Consider the following 16,809-nt stretch of genomic DNA (forward strand, 5'->3'; position numbering starts at 1 on the left):
GGTGTCCTGTTTTCTGAGGAGTTTGTAGACAGTGTGGTGAATGTGACTAGAGTGAGTGATACGTTGATGATGGTGAAAATGATGATTGGAAAGCTCTTGGTGAAAGTCATCTCGGGATATGCTCCGCAGGTTGGTCGGATCGATGAAGAGAAGGACAGGTTCTGGTGTGCGATAGAGAAGCTGATGGAAAACGTGAAAGATGAGGAAGTTGTTGTGGTAGGAGGAGACCTAAATGGACATGTGGGAAGGAGTATGGATGGTTTTGAGGGAGTTCATGGGGGTTACGGATATGGTGTGAGAAATGGAGAAGGTGAAAGGATTTTGGAGTTTGCTGATGAAGCTGATTTGTTGATTTTTAATACTCAGTTCCAGAAAGAGGATAATAAGCTTGTTACATACACGTCAGGTGGGTCGACGATAACCGTTGACTACCTGATGGTGCGTAGGCGAGATAGGGGGCACCTCCGGGACACAAAGGTGATCCGGGGGAGGAGGCTGTTTCACAGCACCACTTGGTTGTCTGCGACATAAGGGTGAAGGTGCGAGGAGAGCTCGGCGGGAGAAGTACCAACCGAGAATGAAGGTGTGGAGGTTGAAAGAGATGACAGTAAGGGAGGCATTAAAAGAGAGGCTGAGTAGGGTAGAGGATGATGTGGTTGAGCTTGAAAGTGGTTGGATGTCAATGAAAGCTCGTCTGTTGGGAGCCGTTGGTGAGGTATGTGGATGGACAAAAGGACCACCGAGGCACTCGGAAACATGGTGGTGGGATGATGACGTTGGAAAGAGGATTGACGAGAAGAGGAAGAAGTTCAAGGAGTGGCAGAAGGCGAAGGGTACAGGAGCAGAAACAGCAGAGCATGAAAGTTATAAGGCAGCCAAGAAGGCTGCAAAGAAAGAGGTAGCAAAGGCGCAGGAGGCATGTAGGAAAATGTTCGGAGAACGCTTGGATTCGGAAGAGGGTCAGAGAGCAGTATTCAGGATTGCAAAGCAGATAGCGAAAGAGAGGTGTGATGTGATGGGGGTGAGTTGCTTGAAGGATGAAGTGGGACAAATCGTTGTGGACCCAGATGGAATTAAAGGAAGATGGAAAAGATATATGGAAATGCTGTTGAATACAGAGAATGAATGGGATGGCAACATAGAGAGTAACCCAGTTTTAGGACCAGCAGAGAAGATAACTGAGAAGGAAGTTGAGGAAGCGATAAAAGCAATGAAGAGTAGAAAAGCGGGAGGGCCGACAGGAGTTGTGGGAGATATGTTGAAGGCAGCAGGAAGTTGGGGTGTGAAGAGAATGACAGAGATCTGTAATCTGGCGGTGAAAGAAGGCCGCATTCCAGTGGATTGGGAACCGAGTACCCTCGTCCCTCTATACAAGGGGAAAGGTGGACCCTCTAGAGTGTGGCTCGTACCGAGCGATAAAGTTGTTGGAGCATGGAATGAAGGTATTGGAAAGGGTGTTGGAGAGGAGGATAAGGAAGAAAGTGAAGATCGACGAAATGCAGTTTGGATTTATGCCAGGAAGAGGAACGACAGACGCGCTTTTTATTGTGAGGCAGTTGCAGGAGAAGTACATGGAGAAGAGGAAGAAGTTGTTTCTTGCGTTTGTTGATCTGGAGAAAGCATGGGATAGGGTTCCACGCAAGGTATTGACATGGGCAATGAGGAAGTGAGGAGTGGAGGAATGGTTGATCAGAGTAGTGATGGCAATGTACAAAAGAGCGCGCACAGCTGTAAGGACGAAGGACGGGAACAGTGGTGAGTTTGAGGTGAAGGCGGGAGTACATCAGGGGTCGGTACTAAGTCCACTACTATTTGTAGCTGTGATGGAGGTGCTGGCTCAGAACGTAAAGGAGGGTTTACCATGGGAGTTGTTGTATGCAGATGATCTGGTGTTGATTGCGGAAAGTATGGATGGACTGAAGGAAAAGATGAACAAGTGGAAGGAATGTATGGAGACAAAAGGTCTGAAGGTGAATATCGGAAAGACGAAGGTGATGGCAAGTGGTAAAGCATGTGGTGAGGTGGAAAGAACTGGGAAGTGGCCCTGTGCTGTGTGCAGGAAGGGTGTCGGAGTGAACTCCATTCAATGTACAATGTGCGCTGAGTGGGTTCATCAAAAATAATAATAATAATAATAATTCATTTATTTTGTATAGCGCTTTTCCAGAAGCCCAAAGGCGCTTTGACAGAGTGGAAAACATAATGCATAACAATACATGAAAACAACAATTGCAAAAAGACAAGAATCAAGAAAACAAACAGCAGCGATATACGGCATATATATAAGACAAGAATCAAAAAGACAAGACAAGAATCAATAGGGAAATATTTAAAGCAAAAGGAGGGAGAAGGAGAAGAGATAGTCAGGGGTTAAATGCTGTGGGTTGAATGTTGAATGCAGCGTTGAACAGGTGGGTCTTTAGTGATGTTTTGAATGTGGTGAGTGAGGAGGAGTCTCTGATGGTGTGAGGTAGTGAGTTCCAGAGGGTGGGAGCAGCGATGGAGAAGGCCCTGTCCCCCCAGGATCTGAATTTGGTCCGGATGGAGGGGGTCAGGAGGTTGGTACCAGCAGAGCGGAGGTTGCGGGTGGGAGTGTGTCTGGAGAGGAGGTCAGCCAGGTAGGATGGGGCCAGGTTATGGAGGGCTTTGTATGTCAAGAGGAGGATTTTGTACTGGATTCTCTGGGGGATGGGGAGCCAGTGAAGCTTGTAAAGGACGGGGGTGATGTGGTCACGGGTCCGGGAATGAGTGAGTAGACGGGCAGCGGAGTTCTGAATGTATTGGAGTTTATTGGTGATTTTTGAGGGTGAACCATAGAGGAGGCTATTGCAGTAGTCCAGACGGGAGGTGATGAAGGCGTGGATGAGGGTTTCTGCAGCCGTGGAGGAGAGGGATGAGCGGAGACGGGCAATGTTTTTCAGGTGAAAGAAGGCTGACTTTGTGATCTGTTTAGTGTATTTGTCGAAGGAAAGGGTTTGGTCAAAGATGACGCCAAGATTCCGGATGTGAGGGGAGGTGGATACTGGGATACCGTCGATGTTGAGGGCAAAGTTATGGGTGGATTTTGTGAGCGTTTTTGGGCCAATGATGATTATTTCAGATTTATCACAGTTAAGCTTGAGGAAGTTGATTTGAAGCCAGGATTTTATTTCAGTGATGCAGTTTGTCAGGATAGAGTGGGTGTCGGTGGAGACGGACTTGGTGGAGATGAAAAGCTGGATGTCAAATGGGGGTCATTAATAGTGGTCTGAGTCTGACCAGTCTGAATGGTCTGATGTAGTGGTCTGAGGGGGTCATTAACCAGTGTGGCAGCTACATTCAAATGTAAGGTGTGCACAGAGGGAGCTGCAGATGGAGGAAATGTTGAGTTGGATCTTGGAGACAGCGTGAAGCTGGAAGGTGTGAAAACATTTTGCTACCTCGGAGACATGCTGAATGGAGAAGGTGGATCAGACTCGGCAACGGTTGCTGGAGTGAGATGTGCATGGAAGAAGTTTCGGGAACTGAGTGACGTGCTGATGAGGAGGGGAGTGTCGTTGAAGCTGAAGGGAAAGGTGTATGCTGCATGTGTGAGAAGTGTTATGATTTATGGGAGCGAGACATGGGTAATGAACGTAGAGCAGCAACGAAGGTTGGAAAGGGTGTAAATGCGAATGGTTCGATGGATGTGCGGAGTATCGTTGAGAGAGAGGAAGACAAATGATGAATTGCGAAAAATGATGGGAATAGAGCCTGTGATTGATGCTGTGAAGAGGAACAGGTTGAGATGGTTTGGTCATGTGTTGAGGAAGGATGAAACTGACTGGTTGAGAAGTGATGGAAATGAATGTAGAAGGAAGTAGAGGACAGGGAAGACCGAGAAAGACTTGGCTAAAAATGGTGGAAGAAGAAATGCGGGCAAGGGGGTTAATAAGGAGAGATGCAGAAAATAGGGCAAGATGGAGAAGATTGTCATGGGGACCGCAAGGCTAACCCCCGCTCTAGCAGGGAAAATGGCCTTAAAATGCATGTTGTTGTTGTATTGCTGAGGTATGTTGCTGCTGATATTGAGGTGTGTTGCTGCTGTCATCAGGTCTGTGGTTGTTGTTCATGTGCACCTTCCATGTACTTTTATACATCTTTTTATTGCTTTGATAAGGATTAGTTTATACTCTTCATACTCTGTGTGGTTCTTCCATGTCCATCACGTGTTATTCTAAAGGGTTCCTGCTCTCGTGGAATAATAAAAACGTTACTGTTGGGATCACTGTATTAGGCTCCTAATCCCACTTCCTCTTCTTCAATGCCGTTAAGACGAACTTTTACAACAGGCAACTTTATGCTTAAAAGGACACGATGGACAGACAGATGGACGGACGCTTATTTTAGTAATAGACAACAACACAAACTGCATGCAATCAGAGCATCACATTTTCGTTTGAAATGTCGGAACGGTGGAGACGGCCGACAGATGAGTTAATTGGACAGCAGTCAAGAGGTTATAAGGTTAAATCTGGCTTAAGTTCGCAGTCCGAAGAATTTGGATTCTAAGCTTCTAAAAAGCGAGCTCGTCTGAGGAGAATCACTATGTTGCTTTCCGATTGCCAGTAAAATCCCCAGTTGGCTCACGAATGATCTTCATGCCGGAGATAATCTGCTTGCCCCACATGGTGTGGAGTACACATGATGCTACTCCACATTTTGTCGTTATCTCTTAATGCCCTCAGGGCAACTTGGGGGTGGGCACTGAAATGCCACCTATGAAAAGGGAGCACCATCCAAAATAGTTCAACCCAAATACTAAACTAATTATTCAGGTGATGTGAGAAATAAAATTTGCAGTTTACAAGTCATCCAATGACCTCCTTTGTCACACACATGATAAAATGGCTCGAGAGTCAGTATAAATTTGCATAGCATCTTTTTATCTTTCTTTGCAAAAAAATCCCCAAATTCACCAAATAAGCACAAATTAAATCTGTTTCAGAATTTCAAAAATAATAATCAAAAATTTCCGGTCTTGCCGGCGAGGTTTCGTTTATTTGCAGCTGTCCACGCTCTCCATTGAAATCGAAGTTGTCATTGTTCCCATTTGTATTTTCGTTAAAACTGTATTTATTTTATGGTGTGTGTACCTAAAGTGTGTCCCTTGGAAGATTCTCGGTGTAAATCTTTCATACCTGTATAGAAAATCGTGTTAATTCGTGTCGTGTCTTTTGAGGCCTTGTACTTGTAGGCTACCATGTCCGACCTTGAGGCTTTGTTTTTCTCTCAGCGGTCCGTCTTTTGTGCTCCAATAACTTTCGTTCTCTCAGTTTTCCCAGTGTTTTCACCCATAGCCTTCTTCCTTGTTTAAAATCTCACCTCAAAAAAAAAAAACCCCAAAAAAACATTTCCTTCTCTGTTCTTATTCGTTCATTCGTTGTTCTTATTCGTTCGTTCGTTCTTCGACCACGTGTTTCTCCCCCATTTCCCCAGATAGTTTTCACTGCTCAATTAAAAAATGTTTAAACTTTCCCCTGAAGTACTGTATTCTCTCATATATTATAACACCTTTTTCTTCTTCTTCTTTAAAAGGTTGCTTTCAACTTGCTCACCAAATCTATTCATCCCCCCAAAAAATTCCATCTCTTGCAGTGCCTCTTTTCTACATTCCCTAAACTCACCTGCACTCCACCCCCCATCCAGCATCCTTAAACGTATTTTTAACTCGAAGGTCACAAGAAACTCATTTTGCAATAATTGTTCGTTTCCCATTAATCGGACACTTTCCAAAATCCAATCTCACCCCTCCCCTCCAAAACTTCCCCATCACCCCTCCCCTCCAAAACTTCCCCATCACTCCTCCCCTCCAAATCTTCCCCATCACCCATCCCTTTCAAATCTTCACCCCATGCCCCTCCCCTCCAAATCCTCCCCATCACCCATCCCTTTCAAATCTCCCCCCTTGTCCCTTCCCTCCTAAACTCCCCCCTCACCCCTCCCCTCCTAGACACCCCCTCAATCCTCCCCTCCTCGACTCCCCCCTCACCTCCAAATCTCCCCCATCTCCCATCCCTTTCAAATCCCTCCCCTTGTCCCTTCCCTCCCTAACCCCTCCCCTCATAAACTCCCCCCTCACCCCTCCCCTTCAAATCTCCCCACCCTCATTTCTTCTCCATGTCCCCACCCTTCTCCATTTCCCTGCTCCTCAAACCGTCCTCCCCGCTTCTTCCCCCTTCCAACTCTCACCTCCATCTCCCCCAACCTCCTGCTTCGCTCTTCCCCCTCCTCAAATAACACCTCATTGTGCCTCACCCAATCACCATCAATCTTTTTGTCTGCCCCATCCTTCCATTTCTCAGAGCTATTCTGAGAATCATCTGGACTGGTCTCCCATCTCTACCACCTCTGACATCAACTCATCCTGGAAATCCTTCCAAAGTAAATTGCTCTCTCTCTCATGTACAGATTTATCCCATCTCGTCTTCAGTTGTCATATCCTTCCTCCCGTCCATGGTACACGGAATCTTGTGGTGAGGCTGTTGCCCAGAAACAACTTGCCTTCGTCTCCTGGAAAGCAAATCCAACGGAAGGAAATCTTATTTCCTTTCACAAAGCCCGAAACAAGTGTGTGTCCACCCTCAGGAGAGCCAGGAAACAATATCTCTCCGTTCTCAAGACCGAACTCTCTTATCTGTCTCCCTCCTCCAAATCCTGGTGGCGTCTGGTCAAATCTGTTTCTGGTGTTTGTTCCCCCTCCATCACCTCCCTTACCTCAAACGGCAACACAGCTGACTCTGCACGTGAAAAAGCTGAATGCCTCAACTGTGTTTGCCTCTAAATCTTGTGTCCCAAACCCATCCCTCTCTGTACCCACGGTACCCAGTCGTACCCAGCTGCTCCTGGACTCTGTGTCCTTTCCTCCTGACAAGGTGGAAAGGTTTCTGTCAACCCTCAACTCTGATTCTGCAACTGGACCTGACGGCATCAGCCCACGGGTCCTAAAATCCTGTTCTTCCGCTCTTTCACTCCCTCTCTCTGTTCTCTTCACCCTCTCTTTTGCTCAAGGTCAACTGCCATCTGCTTGGAAATCAGCCAACATCACCGCTTTGCACAAAAAATGTGCCAAAAGAGATCCTAGCAACTACAGACCAATCAGCCTTCTCCCAATTATCAGCAAAGTCATGGAATCCATCATTGCTTCAGATATGAAATCTTTCCTCTTCTCCAATGGCTTGATCTCTGATCATCAATTTGGTTTCAGACCAGGTCACTCTACTCTGGACATGCTGCTTCTGCTGTCTCAACAATGGATGGAGGTCCTCAATGCCAAACAGGAAATTAGAGCCGTCTACCTCGACATATCACATGCCTTCGATATGGTCTGGCACCCCGCTCTGCTCACCAAACTCTCCTCCTTTGGTATCCATGGAAATCTCCACACATGGCTGGCGGACTTCCTCTCTAGTCGGTCAACGTGTGGCCCTGAATGGGTTTCTCTCATCTGCTCTTCCTGTTCAGGCTGGAGTTCCACAAGGCAGTGTTCTGGGCCCTGTGCTTTTTCTGGTCTTCATCAATGATCTCTCTGACTCTCTTGAAAATCCTCTGTATCTCTTTGCTGATGACTCTACTCTCTGTCGCTCCATTCTTCATCCCTCAGATCGGCAGTCTGCTGCCTCCTCACTCTCTGCAGACCTGGACAAAATCACAGACTGGGCAAACAAGTGGAACATGTCTTTCAATCCTGACAAATCTCACACTCTTACGATGTCTCTCCGAAAAGACCGACTGGACAACCCTCCCATCCACTTTCTGAATAATCCTCTCCAAGAAGTTCTGTCACTCAAGCTTTTGGGTCTCACTATCTGCCATGATCTTTCCTGGGAAAACCACATTTCCAATCTGGCCTCCTAAGCCAGTCACTGACTGGGCATCCTCCGTCCTTCCTTGGTACGTCTGAGCTCCTCACTACATACAAGGCTTTCATCCGCAGCTCAATGGAATACTGCTCTCCCCTCTGGGCTGGTGCTCCTGCCTCACACCTAGCTCGTCTTCATGCTGTTGAAACCAAAGCGTTCAGAATCATTGGAATCTCCCGTGATGAAGCTACCTCCGAGGGCCTTTCACTTACTCACCGCAGGCAGGTTGGTGGTCTTTCTGTCTTCGACCGACTCCTCTCCGGCCTTGCTCCTCCAGCTCTCTCTGGGCTCTGTCCCCCAAATATTCCTAAAGGTCACACAAGATCTGCCTGCAACCCTATGGTTAAACTGCCAAAATCAAGACTCTCTGCTCACCTTCACTCCTCTTTTCTCCCGCCTCTAGAACAAACTCTCCCACTCCCTTCAATCCTACTCCTCCCTCCAGGTCTTTAAAACAGCTGTTCACCACAATCTCTTCTCTTCCCCCATCCAAAACCTTGATCTTTTCTACCCCTGCTAATTTCACCCCAAATCCTCTTTTTTGAAATACCAACTTATTTCCTGGATGTCCTTGGTGTCCTTGTGTTAATACTTCTCCCACTCCCCCCCCCCCCCCTTCCCACGCCGCCTCCCTCCCACACATTCCCGATGTCCCTCACAAATGTTGTTTATGTGCTTCCCCTTCTCTCCCCATCTTGTCTACCGCTCCCCTTTTTATATACTTTGGTTCTTTGGTTCTTTGTCTGTTTGATTTGTTTGTGTGATAGATGTTAGCTCTTTCACGAGCCTCGATTATGTATACAAAAAGAAAATGTTTTTTTTTTTAAATCTCATTATGATTGCAAAATTGAAAAAGTCCTTTCGCCGATATATAGAAACGACAATGCGAGGTGGTGGGTTGGATGGCTGGTGGCGTATATGTGTAGGAGGAGGAAGAGGAGAACCATATGCTGTAATATGAGAGATAGGGGGAACAGGAAGCAATACGTTATGAAAAGCTGATTGGTACGTACACGATAGTAACGGAACTTGAAGCCCAGAATGTGGCAAAGTGTCTGTGGTTCACACATATACATGTTTGACTCGAGCAGGGGCAGGTAGAAGTCCTGGGCATGTTCGGGTCGGCACTCAAACGCCTCCAGTATCACATCCAACACCCGGTTTGGGTCGAGGTTGAAGCAACCTGAACAGATATTTGACAGAAGCGTGGATGAGCATGTGCATCAAAGCTATCGGGAGTTTAAAGTCAAATGTATTGAACTGAAGCTCGAATGAACCATGCAAAGACCAAACGGAAGCCGACGTGAGTGTGAAATTGAGGATGTTTGCTCACCAATCAAAGACTTGATGTTTTCCAACACGACGTCACTAGAAATGCCTCCACAGAGATCTTGGCAGAGCTCTGTGATGAGCTTGGCATAACCCTCATTCTCCTCTCGAAGAAGGTTGAATTTCTGTTGCTTGTAGCTGTGTGAGAATGGACAATGATCAGCTAAAACGTTTGGCAATTTTTAAATGTGAGATAAGAATCATGCAGTGAAATTTCAGAAGAAGCCAAGAAAAATTAATAAATTTAAAAAAAGAAAAAAAGATGCATTTTGAATTCAAAACGTACAACAGTTTGGTTTTGATCTTCACGGATTTCTGGTTGAACTGTGAGGCCTGTTTGATCAGACCCAGGGTTTCCAAGGTGTCAGAGTCTAAACGTTCTTTCAGCAGAACCTCGGAGGCCAAATGCTGTGTGAAAGGAAAATGGGAAGTCTGAATGTTAAGAAACCAAAACGATGCCCCGTGTGCTTTCAAGACGGGGGAGAAGAGGAGATGAGAGGTTGCTTCGCGAGCGATGCAATAGAAATTCAAAGGGCAGAAGATTTAACAACACAAATTACAAGCCTCATCATCTGGAATACATACAGTATTAAAGGATTTTTCTAAGGCGTTTCTGTGTAAACTTAACAACCTCAGCATGCATGTCATACTCACATTACATTACTTCGAAAAATTCCCACACTGCTCATACTAAAGGGACTCTTACAGTGAAAATTGTATATCCTGAATGGCACTTAGCTCAAAATATAATGATCAATGACCGACAAGCATCGGCGGTAGAAGGGTATGTGGACATTGGCAGGAATGGTGGGTATCTCGGTTATGGATCAGTAATTGTGATCTCTTTCTGAGGGCCTCGGCAAAAGGTGGATGCGCTGTCTGCGTTTGTTCATTTCTCACCCTACAACCGTCTGCACTTCCCCCCTCCAAAAAAAACCATGCAAAAAACAATAAATAAAAAAATAAAAAAATTGCTGTATAACATTTATATAATATAATACATACATATATATACATATATACATACATATCTATGTATATATATCCATATACATATATATATACACACATATCCATATATATATATATATATACATACAGTGCATTCAGAAAGTATTCAGACCCCTTCACTTTTTTCACATTTTGTTATGTTGCAGCCTTCTGCTGAAATCGTTTATATTCATTTTTTCCCTCATCAATCTACACTCAATACCCCATAATGACAAAGAGAAAACAGGATTTTAGAAAGTTTTGCAAATTTATTAAAAAGAAAAAACTGAAATATCACATTGACACAAGTATTCAGACCCTTTGCTATGACACTTGAAATTTAGCTCACGTGCCTCCAATTTCTCTTGATCATCTTTGAGATGTTTCTACACCTTGATTGGAGTCCACCTGTGGTAAATTCAATTGATTGGACATGATTTGGAAAGGCACACACCTGTCTATATGAGGTCTCACAGCTGACAATGCATATCAGAGCAAAAACCAAGCCATGAGGTCGAAGGAACTGCCTGCAGAGCTCAGAGACAGGATTGTGTCGAGGCATAGAGTTGGGGAAGCCTACAAAAGAAAATCTCTGCTGCATTGAAGGTTCCCAAGAGCACATTGGCCTCCATAATTCTTAAATGGAAGAAATTTGGAACAACCAGGACTCTTCCTAGAGCTGGCCGCCCAGCCAAACTGAGCAATCGGGGGAGAAGGGCCTTGGTAAGAGAGGTGACCAAGAACCCGATGGTCACTCTGGCTGAGCTCCAGAGATCCTGTGTGGAGATGGGAGAAACTTCCAGAAGGACAACCATCACTGCAACACTGCAACACTCCACCGATCTGGGCTTTATGGCAGAGTGGCCAGACAGAATCCTCTCCTCAGTGAAAGACACATGAATGAATGAATGATCGTTTTAAGGCCATTTTCCCTGCTAGAGCGGGGGTAAGCCTTGCGGGCCCCATGACAATCATGGTTCCCTGTTTGAGGCAATGTTTTTATGGCCGGATGCCCTTCCTGACGCCAACCCTTGGTCACGCTCTTTCGATGCGCAGGGATACGGTGTACCTATTCTAAACCGGGATACACACCGGGATCATTCATCCCAGCAAGCTGGTACTCAATTTGCCCACCTCGGAAGGATGACAGGCTGAGTCAACCCCCCTGGCGTTAATTCAGCGATCAACCGGGATTCGAACCCAGGACCCTAGGATCCCAAGCCTGTGCCCTAACCGCTAAGCCAACACCAGGGCTTGAAAGCCCAATAATCTTGTTTCTCACAGTCTGAGAGTCCTTTCGGTGCTTTTTTGCAAATTCCCAACGGGCTTTCATCTGCCTTTTAGAAATCCTAATTTTAGCGTGCATTCCTTTGTTACCGGCACTTCTTCAATAAAGCCTGTATCATTTTTGTACATTTTAAATCTGTCGGCTTGGAATTAATTATCGCAGGTTCGAAGACATCCGGTGGACCCGTGCAGGTAAGCGCTCGTGGCCCTTCCCCCACTCCCCCCCCCCCCCCCCCTTCTCGCAGGCCTCCACACCTGCATTATTCCACTCTGGGCCTGCCCCGTTGTCGACTCCGGGCCTGTCTTACTCTGCTGGGTTCACTGAGCACGTGGACATTTTGCTCTTGGCATGTCTCCCTCTCACAGGCCTCTCCACCTGCATTATTCCACTCTGGGCCTGTCTCTTGTGCACTCACAACATGTCTGCAAGATTGCTACACTCTGGGCCTGTATCGTTGTCGACTCTGGGCCTGTCTCACTCTGATGGGTTCACTGAGCACGTGTGCTCCACTCTTGGGGCCTGGATTGTTGACCTAGCATGTGTGCTCCTCTCTTGGCCTGGGTCACTCTGCCGTGCTAACGATCGACCTCACTCTGCCTGTCCGTGCTGGGATCATCATTAACTGTTCGTACTGCTCTGTGGCGACAACGGGAAAGGGCGGTGGGTTATTGCTAAGCACGGAGTTATTCGTGAGCGGCAACCGCAGGTCCGGTTAGTTCGGGAGAGAACGGAGGTTAACCACTCTGTTATAAACCTGAACCCCGGGCCGTAACTATATATATCTATATATATAAAGTAGAGTTGGCCTCTATCTATGATCTCTAAGATCTCGAGAACCCGTGGACGGATTTGCGAGCGGAAAGTACTGTTCGACTCGGGATGGTCCCAGGAATGTCACGGAGACATAAACATTTAAAAAATTTCGGGTTTTAAAATTAGCGTATTATTAGCACTAGCAGAAGAGAGAGGGATTCGAAGGGAGGGAGCGCAGCGCTTCTAGCGCTTCTGACTACAGCACACCTTAAAATTAAAAAAACTTCGGGTCTACAATCTCTAAGATCTCGAGAACCCGTGGACGGATTTGCGAGCGGAAAGTACTGTTCGACTCGGGATGGTCCCAGGAATGTCACGGAGACATAAACATTTAAAAAATTTCGGGTTTTAAAATTAGCGTAGCAGAAGCATTGCCGGCGCAGAAGCGGCAGAAGAGAGAGGGATTCGAAGGGAGGGAGCGCAGCGCTTCTAGCGCTTCTGACTACAGCACACCTTAAAATTAAAAAAACTTCGGGTTTTAAAATTAGTGTGTTACGCGTAATTAGCGCTAGCAGAAGAGGGAGGGAATCTAAGGGAGGGAGCGCAGTGCTCCCTCCAGCGCTTCTGTTAGCGTAATTAGCGTATTTCGGAACGTTAACCACAGACTAACGTCTACCGTCTACAACACCACTACCGTCTACCGGACCGCCTGCAACCCCACTTCCATTAACCAGCCCGCCGGCAACCCCACTACCGTCTACCAGGCCACCTACAACACCGGTAACAGGTGAGTTAACAATATTAACTTACAAAATATGTTAAGTGTTCAAGTTTTTGTAAATTTGCATCATTTAACAAGCCGCAATTTTACATTGTCAATTAAACCACCCAACCCCACTACCGTCTACTAGCCCGCCTACCAGTGTTCACAATAATCATAATTTTTAGAATTATGTATCCCGATAACGTCTGCCAGCCCGCATACACTCTCCACTACGCCCAGTTTTGACTTGCGCATTTTTTTTTTTACTACGCCGCTGAACTATTGTTGCTATAATCTCTGCTTAACTTAAGGCAGTTAAATTTAACATTTATGGTTATTGTTCACTTCAGATATGCCAAGAAAGAGGCCAGCTCTCGGACGCAATACGGCTGCCGCCAAAAGATTCCGTGCTGCGCGGGAAGCAGAACAGCCAGAGCAACGGCAAGTACGACTTGATGCAAATCGCCGTCGCAACGCCGCAGCTCTACAGACTTCACAAGCACGAGCCAGTGAGACCGTCGAGCAACACCGTCACTCCAATAGCATGGCCTTCACCACCTATGACCGCGGTAACCCAGTGAATTTTGCAAATGTTGGACAAATGAACGACAAGTGCAGGCATTGTGCAGCTATGAAGTTTAATGGAGAGACAAAAGGGGTGTGCTGCAGTGATGGCAAAGTCATCCTTACCCCTTACCCAGCCCTACCACCATTTCTCAATGAGCTCATCTCTGGTACAGATGCCACCAGCAGGCACTTCCTTGCCAACATCAGAAGGTACAATGGATCATTTGCGATGACAAGCTTTGGTCACAAAGACGCAGCAGTCCAGGGTTGGAACCCCAGCTTCCGCATTCAGGGCCAGGCCTTTCATCGCATTGGTTCCTTGCTACCACCTGAGGAGGGTCAGCCTAAGTTCCTACAAGTCTACTTCCTGGACTCTCATGCTGATGAACTGACAGCCAGGAACCACAGCAGCCTTAATCCACATATTCTTAGGAATCTTACCATCTGGTTTCATGACAACAATCACCTGATCCGACAACTCAAGACAGCTCATGATGTTCTTGCTGAGGGAAGCAACAATGAAGAGAGGCAGATCATCATCAGGGAGGACAAGAGGCCACACGGAGAGCATGCCCGTCGCTACAATGCCCAGTCAGCACCAGAAGTGGCCATCCTGATGGACAATGAGCCTACAAATCCCCGAGACATAGTCCTCAGGCTTCGAGATGGTGAACTCAAGAGGATCAGCGAGCTGCATGCATCCTATGATTCACTCCAGTACCCAATCATCTTCCCGTATGGCACAGACGGATACAGTGTGTATCTACAGGCCCGAACTGCTGCAGGACAGGATGGAGGGCGCAAGGTCAGCCAGCTTCAATACTACAGCTACCACCTCATGGTAAGAGAGGGCAACCACCTACTGCAAATGGGACGCCTCTTTCAGCAATTTCTGGTGGACATGTACTGCAAGATAGAAACTGAGAGATTGGGCTGGATCCGTCGTGAGCAGAAGACCTTGCGCGCTGATGACTATGTGAGCCTGCGTGACAGCCTGTTTGCTGGTGATGGAGATCCACACAATGTGGGACAAAGCGTTGTACTCCCAGCAACATACACTGGTGGCCCCCGCTGGATGCATGAAAAACAGAGCGATGCCATGGCCTATGTCCGCCGTTTTGGAAAGCCTGACTTCTTCATCATGACCACCAACCCCAAATGGACTGAAATTCAGGAAAACCTGCAGCCAGGACAAGAGGCACAAAACCGCCCTGACATCATAGCTCGGGTCTTTCGTCAAAAGCAAAAGAAGCTCATGGAACTACTCAAACGTGGAGCTTTCGGCAAGATGCAAGCCTTCCTGTACACCATTGAGTACCAGAAGCGTGGTCTCCCTCATGCACATATCCTTCTGTGGCTTGCTCCCGAGAGCAAGGTCAGACCTGATGACATTGACCTGGTGATCAGTGCTGAGATTCCCGACAAGGAGATAGATCCGGAACTGCACAAGATGGTCATGGCTCATATGATCCATGGCCCATGTGGACATCTCAATCAGAACAGTCCTTGCATGAGGGACCGCAAGTGCGCCAAGGATTTTCCAAAGCCATTCTTGCAGAGCACAGAGCAAGGAAATGACTGCTACCCCAAGTATCGGCGTCTCAAGCCAGAGGATGGTGGTCACATTGGGGAGATCAACATGCACCAGCTGGGAAGACAATTGGAGCAAGTGGTCAGCAACCAGTGGGTGGTACCATACAACCCATTCCTCCTCCGCCAATTCAACAGCCACATCAATGTTGAGATATGCTCCAGCATTAGTAGCATCAAGTACATAACCAAGTATGTGACCAAGGGGACTGACCAGGCTGTCTTTCAACTGCAGCGCATCGGGGCTGGAGACTGTCCAGTGGACGAAGTCACTCAGTTCCAGAATGCTCGCTATGTGGGTAGCAGTGAGGCAGTATGGAGGATCCTGGAGCACCCCATATCTCAGCACTTTCCCCCTGTTGTGGGACTTGCCGTGCACCTAGAGAATGGTCAGAGAGTCTACTTTAATGCTGAAAATGCCCTGGAAAGGGCACAGAGACCACCGCCAGCCACCACACTCACTGCTTTCTTTGATCTCTGCAGCCATGATGATTTCGCCAAGACACTCAAGTACCATGAGGTGCCACAGTACTACACCTGGGATAAGTCAAGCAAGAAGTGGACCAGGCGCAAGCAAGGAGGCGTGGTTGTTAGAGGAGATTTTACTGTCCACGAAGTTTCAGCTATTGGCCGCATGTACAGCATCAGTCCACGGCAAGGCGACTGCTACTACGTTCGCCTCCTTCTGACTGACATATGTGGTCCCACTTCCTTCAATGCCCTGAGAAGTGTAGATGGTCAAGAATTGTCCTTCCGTGAAGCATGCCTGGCAAGAGTGAAACATACAGGCTACATTTATTTGACGACAATGAGTTCCGACTTCCGACCTCGGTGGGATGACAGGCTGAGTCAACCCCCCTGGTGTGAAGGGGGAGGAGGAGGGGAGGGGGAAGAGAAGGGGAGGGGAACGAGGGGGAAGGGGATGGGAGGGGGGAGGGGAGGGGGAAGGGGGAGAGGGGAGGGGGGGGAAGGGGGAGGGGAGGGGGGGAGGGGAAAGGGGGGGAGGGGGAGGGGAGGGGCCCTTCTTCCCCTGGGCACCCCCGCACCCTTCCCTCCCCCCTTCCCCTCCCCCCTCCCCCACCTTCCCCCTCCCCCCCCATTCCCCTCCCCTCCTCTTCCCCCTCCCCTCCTCCTCCCCCGCTTCCCCCTCCCCCCTCCCCCCCCGTTCCCCTCCCCTCCTCTTCCCCCTCCCCTCCTCCTCCCACTCCCGTGCAAAGCCGGGTACCTCTGCTAGTATATATATATATATATATATATATATATATATATATATATATATATATATATATATATATATATATATATATATGTATGTGTAGCGGTTACCGCTGGATGCACACAATCGCCTTGCACCGGCCAGAACACGGCCAGACGCGCCTCTCCCGGGCATGCCCGGACTCACTGTTCCCGGGCACGCCCGAACCTCCCGGGCACGCCCGGTCTCGTCTTTCCCAGGCATGCCCGCTCTCGCCTTTCCAGGGCTCGCCCAGAGCATCCGGGCATGCCCGCTATCGCCTTTCCAGGGCTCGCCCAGAACGTCCGGGCATGCCCGCTTTCGCCTTTCCAGGGCTCGCCCAGAGCGTCTGGGCATGCCCGCTATCGCCTTTCCAGTGCTCGTCCAGAGCGCCCGGGCATGCCCAGCCTCGACT

The 16,809-nt window shown here is 47.9% G+C and overlaps 1 protein-coding gene across 7 annotated transcripts in view; it reads right to left on the reverse strand.

Moving 5' to 3' along the window:
• Window positions 1-16,809, reverse strand: part of THOC2 (THO complex subunit 2) — a 131,224-nt gene that overhangs the window by 61,863 nt on the left and 52,552 nt on the right. For all 7 annotated transcript variants that reach the window (XM_068132157.2, XM_068132158.2, XM_068132159.2 and 4 more), the window contains exons 6-8: window positions 9,496-9,617; window positions 9,214-9,347; window positions 8,894-9,063 (exon numbers count right to left, since the gene is read on the reverse strand). In XM_068132157.2, the coding sequence (XP_067988258.2) occupies window positions 8,894-9,063; window positions 9,214-9,347; window positions 9,496-9,617 (426 nt within the window). The remainder of the gene's footprint in view (window positions 1-8,893; window positions 9,064-9,213; window positions 9,348-9,495; window positions 9,618-16,809) is intronic.

The sequence above is a fragment of the Myxine glutinosa genome, chromosome 12 (assembly GCF_964187855.1).
Source record: "Myxine glutinosa chromosome 12, kmMyxGlut1.1, whole genome shotgun sequence".
Taxonomy (NCBI): domain Eukaryota; kingdom Metazoa; phylum Chordata; class Myxini; order Myxiniformes; family Myxinidae; genus Myxine; species Myxine glutinosa.